The sequence below is a fragment of the Silene latifolia genome, chromosome 7 (genome assembly GCF_048544455.1).
Source record: "Silene latifolia isolate original U9 population chromosome 7, ASM4854445v1, whole genome shotgun sequence".
In the NCBI taxonomy this organism is placed as follows: Eukaryota; Viridiplantae; Streptophyta; class Magnoliopsida; order Caryophyllales; family Caryophyllaceae; genus Silene; species Silene latifolia.
The window spans coordinates 14,999,464-15,005,463 of record NC_133532.1 but is presented as its reverse complement, the minus strand read 5'-3'; the positions used below and the strand labels follow the sequence as shown (position 1 = coordinate 15,005,463).

At 34.1% G+C, this 6,000-nt stretch overlaps 1 protein-coding gene across 1 annotated transcript in view; it reads left to right on the top strand.

The window, feature by feature from the left end:
• The first annotated feature begins 1,204 nt into the window (after positions 1 to 1,204).
• Positions 1,205 to 6,000, top strand: part of LOC141589764 (uncharacterized) — a 50,078-nt gene continuing 45,282 nt past the window's right edge. Inside the window, exons 1-3 of the mRNA XM_074410389.1 lie at positions 1,205 to 1,534; positions 3,988 to 4,174; positions 4,275 to 4,408. Coding sequence (XP_074266490.1) covers positions 1,205 to 1,534; positions 3,988 to 4,174; positions 4,275 to 4,408 — 651 coding nt within the window. The remainder of the gene's footprint in view (positions 1,535 to 3,987; positions 4,175 to 4,274; positions 4,409 to 6,000) is intronic.

Genomic DNA, 6,000 nt, shown 5'->3' with positions numbered 1-6,000 from the left:
TGACTCTTTATTATAGTTTTGTATAATTTTTAATTAGGATTTATGTTCAAATTAATTGGGGGAATCACCGTCCCTATTCAATTCGCATGGTACTACCGTTATTTGCTTGAAAACCTACTTTCTGAGGGACAACGTAACATTTACATTCAATTTAGAACTCAAACTATTACGTCCACGACGGTCCACTCAAATCAATTTTTACTCAGGCATTTGCGGGAGGAAGAGCAAGTTGAGCACTATGAGTAGTGTAGTACGGAGTAGTTCGTTTAACTAGATTTTTTTTCTTTTTTCTTTTAATGTAGTAAGTAGTAATGGGTTAATTCTTCTTTCAAGGTAGTACACTAGTACGTAGTACGTTTATAATGGTGGGGGAAACGAAAGAGGTATAATTGTCAACCGTGTACTACGATAAGTAAAATTTGCACTGCGAAAATCAGCATCCTTTAAAAATTATATCTGCACACGGGTTAAAATCGTATAGTTATACATCGCTTCATTCAATTATTATTTCAGAATATTACGTTTAACTATCGTATTAGCGAATGTATTTTATATGTGATTATCTAAAAATAAATCCTTGCATTTTTGTGCACGAACTAAAACTAGTAGAAATATATAGCAAATAAAACGGTTACTTGATGGCTTGGGACGCTTCAATATGGGCAAAAGCTTTGACCAAATTAGTATGCTTTATTATAAGAATCTTGTACATGTACTTTTTACTCTTTTAGAAAAAGGAAAAATAATTGTCACAGGCCCAAATTTGGCTACAATCAGCTCATTATCATCACCTTAGTCCCTTTCAAAATTCAATGTTCAGCTTCTAATTTGCAAATGTTAACGAGATGAGCATGGGCCGATGAAATGTGACGCCGATATCAAATGAGACGGCCTTATCAATTGACACAAATACTCAGGCCTTTTTTTCCCCCTTTTCTCCTTAATTCAATAATAAAAAAAAACTGACGCAAACGTTACCATCATCTCATACACTGATACACATTCACTTTTACCTTCCTCACAATAAAAACAAAAAAAATACCTTTTCGTAAAACCAACTATAATTCAGTCAATAATCTTCCCTTCGTAAAAACCAACTATAATTCAATTGAAACTCGCCCACCACACTCTTACCTTCCTGACTTCCTCACAATATTAGATATTTCAATAATCTCTAAACATTTCATCCCCTTATCTTAATTTCATGGAAATTCCACGCCAGCTTAGTATACTATTAACAACCTTGGTAATGTTTGTATCTTATGGAGTTTCCGATGAGTCGAATAATGTCAAGGTATATCCTTTCCAACATCACATCGACCATTTCGTTTTCGGGGTCGAATCAAACAACGCCACTTTCATCCAACGGATTTACATTGACCATACCTATAGAGACGGGCATCCTGATGAAGACGGGATGCCCATTCTAGTTTACTTAGGGGGCGAGGCCAATGTCAAGCATTGTGTAGCAGAAGGTGGTGGTATAATGACTATGGCGGCCTCCAAATTTCGAGCCCTAGTTGTTTACATCGAGGTATGTATTTTCTTAAGATTTGGAATTTGTTTATAGAAAACAAATTCAAATTTAATGTTCTTGTACTACTTGTGAAAGAGGAAAAAAACATGCACTAGAAAATGTTCAATAGGGATCCATCCATGCAAATAGACTTGACCACGTAAATGTCCTTTTTTTTTTTTTTTTTTTTTTTTTTTATACTGGGCTTATGAATTGTGAATGAAAGAATCCAATTTAATTTCTAAAACTTGTGGGTCGGAAATGTTGTATTATGAGCCCAAGTAAAGGAAGATCTGCCTCAAGAACGACCCACATAATAACAATTTTTTTTTTTTTTTTTTTTTTTTTTGTGGAACACAAAGAAATTTTTACTAATGCCTTTTGGTGTGTTTCTCTTAAAAAAAAAACTACAGAGTAAGTAGTACATTTCTAATTTTTGAGATTTTTTCGATTAATATTAGAACGTAAATATCGTCAATGAAGGAACATATTAGGCAATTTTATGATATTACGTTATGTGTCAACTTTGTTAACAGATCCACTAGAAATTTAGAATCAGTGGCGGACCTAGGAGCGATTTACTGGGGTGCGCTTTTCAACGACGTTTATTTGACCGCGCTAGAATATACATAATGAAAATTTGATTTATACCCGTAAAATGTAATATTCCAAGACCATGCATATAGAATATAGATTGACTCGAATTCAGTTAATCTCTGAAATAAGTTAAAATTTTGAATTATTTTTAAAGGGAAAAAAGTAATATTTCATGTCATCATATACTGAAGAAGTATAAATTTTGCGGATTTAAAAAGGGACCAAACCTTTTGCCGTTTTAATCAATTTTAAATGAAACATACACAAATAAATTATTTGTAATTGGTTAATATAGTATGAAATTAGTGTTCTATAATTATTTCAAAATTATAGTTTATAGTTGCAGACATTAGTTAAACTAACAAGTACAGAATAGTTAGCATCCATAAGAAAAAAAAATATTGATGATGGAATTAATTGGAGAAAACTTGAAATTAACGATATACAAAAATTGGGAATGGGCTAAAATGGAAAAAAGGGGTGAAAAGGAAAAAAAAAAGAATGACTAAAAAGGGATCTTATGAGGTTCGAACTCATGTCACCTTGCAAAAAAGATCTTGGTTTTATCCACTAGACAACATCCAATTGCAATGTCCTTATGGCACAGAATTTATATACATACTATTTTAACTGCATTTTTCATAAAAAAAATTCAAACTTGAGGTTGGGCACGTGGGTTGCTGTGCGCATCCCCGGGTCCGCCCCTGATTATAATTATAATTGTCGAACCAGCATCCCTCTTTCGGGATTATTGATTGCAGAAGTTTTAACCTCTCCCCTTAACTGAAGTCGATAAATTTTCTAACAACAAAAGTTGTCGATCATAGCGTCTTCTAACTATATTGGTTGTCGACTGCAAGTTATCGATCGATAAGACGGTTACTGGCTAGTATCTTGTACTCTATACCAGTGGGCTGCGATTTTGTTATGAGTCTTATGACTCATGAGAGTATCATAAGAGGGGTTGCTAAGTGTGGAACTTGTAGGGGTAGGAAAAAGGGAAATACATTTACTTGACAACATGTTTAGTAACTTACTATAGGAAATATAGTTTTAGAAAATGGCTAATTTGGTAAAATAATTTTGTTAGAATAGTTGGTTAGGAAAAAGACCCCGTTATTTCTTCAGGATCAGAGGTCATACTAATCAATTACGTTAACTAGTTTTATTCCCGTGCAAAAAATGCACGGGTCGTAATAGCAGGCGCTATCATTAGATACATGAACATATAATTGAGCGTGATTAAGCGTTCAATACCGTGACAATATAAATAGTCTATATTTGGAGATTTGAATTTCAGATAATATACTATCGTATTTTGTTAGAATTATATTAAAGCTATCTGACATGTTACACCCGTTGAATGTATGTAAAATTGTAAATTACAACATTTATGTCACAATGACATAAAAGATAGAAATAAGAGGAATTGGTTTGAGGGGAGAAAGTAATTAAATGGTATAGGAGACATGGCAGGGCTCACATGTATAAATTCACCAGCCAATCAAAAGCTAAGAAAAAACTTGGCTTTTATACTATGTAGATTAGTGTTAAAGATATCAAATATCATCAGTCAACCGACTCCTCAAATCAAAGAGAATCATAAGCATATATTGTTTATATTTAGTCTGTGTATATTCTAGTTGATATTTCTTCCTCTTTTTACTCCTATATTTTGTATACTTAGCTTGCTAAACAATCTTATAAAATATATACATCGACATGTAGCTCCTCTTTTTATCAATCAATATACAATAAACATTATAATCTTAAAATTAGAACATTTTAGATTGTGATTAAAAACTTATATTTGTTATCAATCTAATGGTTCATTCAAATCGGGTTTATGGTTAATCAATTTTTGTGTGTTGTAGCACCGTTTCTACGGCCAGTCGGTGCCCCTTGGATCCATCGACACAGCGATGATGGATTTATATGTAAGGGGTTGCCTTACGTCTCATCAGGCATTAGCAGACGCTGCTAATGCCATTCGAGGCTTAAAATCCGACTGGTCACTTCAAAGCTCGCGGGTGATTGCATTTGGAGGCTCCTACGGCGGATGTAAGTATACCGCAATATCGTCGCTTCCATTTTTTTGGTATAAATAAATTTGCATAGCAAAATTGCTACTGACTGGTTTTTACTTCATTTTTCCTTGTAGTGTTGGCGGCTTGGTTTAGGATCAAGTATCCTAACATTATCGACGGGGCATTAGCTTCCTCGGCGCCGGTATTTGATTCAGAGGACTTGGCTCCCGAGAACGAGTACTGCTCCATTGTCAGCAGAGATTTCAAGGCAAGTCATGATTTTTGACTTAAAATTTTATTACATTTATCATTTTAATTTGAATGATTTTCGTACTAACACATTTTTCTTTCTTTACGTAGGATATAAACGAGAAGTGTTATGATTACATAGCCCAATCGTGAAAGTTAATTGATGAGGTCGTAGCTAAGCCCGACGGCATAGACAAGTTTTCGCATACTTTCAGTTCGTGTGGGTAAGTATTTACAACGTAAACTCCAGTTTATATCGTTATTTCAAAATTAGCAACTCTTCTATAAGACCATCCTATAGCATAGGTCTGTTCCAAGAGTAGAGAAGCTCAAACAAAATAATTAAATTTATTTCTATTTTAAGTTTATTTTAACGACCCGACATTTTATGGTGAAAACTAACTTATCTAAATATACAATTTATCAATATAAAGTTTTAGATTCTCAAAATAAAATAATTTTCTACAAGTTTATTAACTAATTTATTTGGACTTTTAGTTATTGGGCTAATCTTATAGATAAAATGGTCTCACACAATAATTTGTGTTTCAAAATTACCATTCTTACATTGAAGATAATTAGTTTTGGAATGAAAATTAAGCGTATGTTTCACATGTGGAGGGTAAATGGGCCGGAAATTGACACACCAGCCTTATAATGTTTTGGTTCTAATTTATTATTTTCATAGATTGGGCTTAGGTAGTACTTGGGCCAAAAATGGAATGGCCTACTAATTAATACGACTTTTCGACGTCTTATCACTCACAAAATTCTCATATCTCGGACTGTGTCATAGTCTTTTGTTATTATGATTTTTTTTTTTAATTTTGTTAATTATTTAATTACTTCAAATAACAAAATAATTTTGATTGTTTGACAGGTCATTATTTGCAACCTATGAGCTGAAGAACAATTTAGTTCAAATTTACAATTACTTTGCACAATACAACGGTAGATATGGGCAGATTCGGCAGTTATGTAGTAACATAGCAAAGGCGTCCCAGGATAACATCCTCAAAGGAATTGGGGATGCCATCCTACAATATACACAAGGACAGTCGTGCCTTAATATCACTCTTATGGGTCCCGGAAACCCGTTCTCGATATTGGATACGGCTTCCATGACGGCTTGGGATTGGCAGGTAAATTTATTTATTTTTAGTATTAAAAATGGCACGGGTCCGTCTCGTGGTCTGTCCTGTAATACTACGGTTTTATGAGTCTCTGGGTACTCTACCGAGTGGGCCTTACTCTGTCGAGTAAGGGTGTTTTGGGTTTTAGAAATGTATTCTGCCTGTAGGATACTCGATCGAGCATCCTGGGTACTCGATCGTGTAAGTGGCACTCGATCGAGTACGTCAGCTACTCGATCGAGTAGCTCGGTTTACGGGTAATGTTTTGTCGGGTTTCGTTAATAATGCGAATTAGTATATAAACCTTTCCGTCACTTTCTTAATACACTTTTATCAAACCTAATTACTTCAAAAGAATTTCAACTACGTACTTCGCATCTTTCACATTATTGACAAATCCCGGAGCTTGGGAGGTTGGAATTCATCGTTCTTTACATTCTTGTGATCCTTGCGTCGAGGGTAAGATCTACGTACCGAT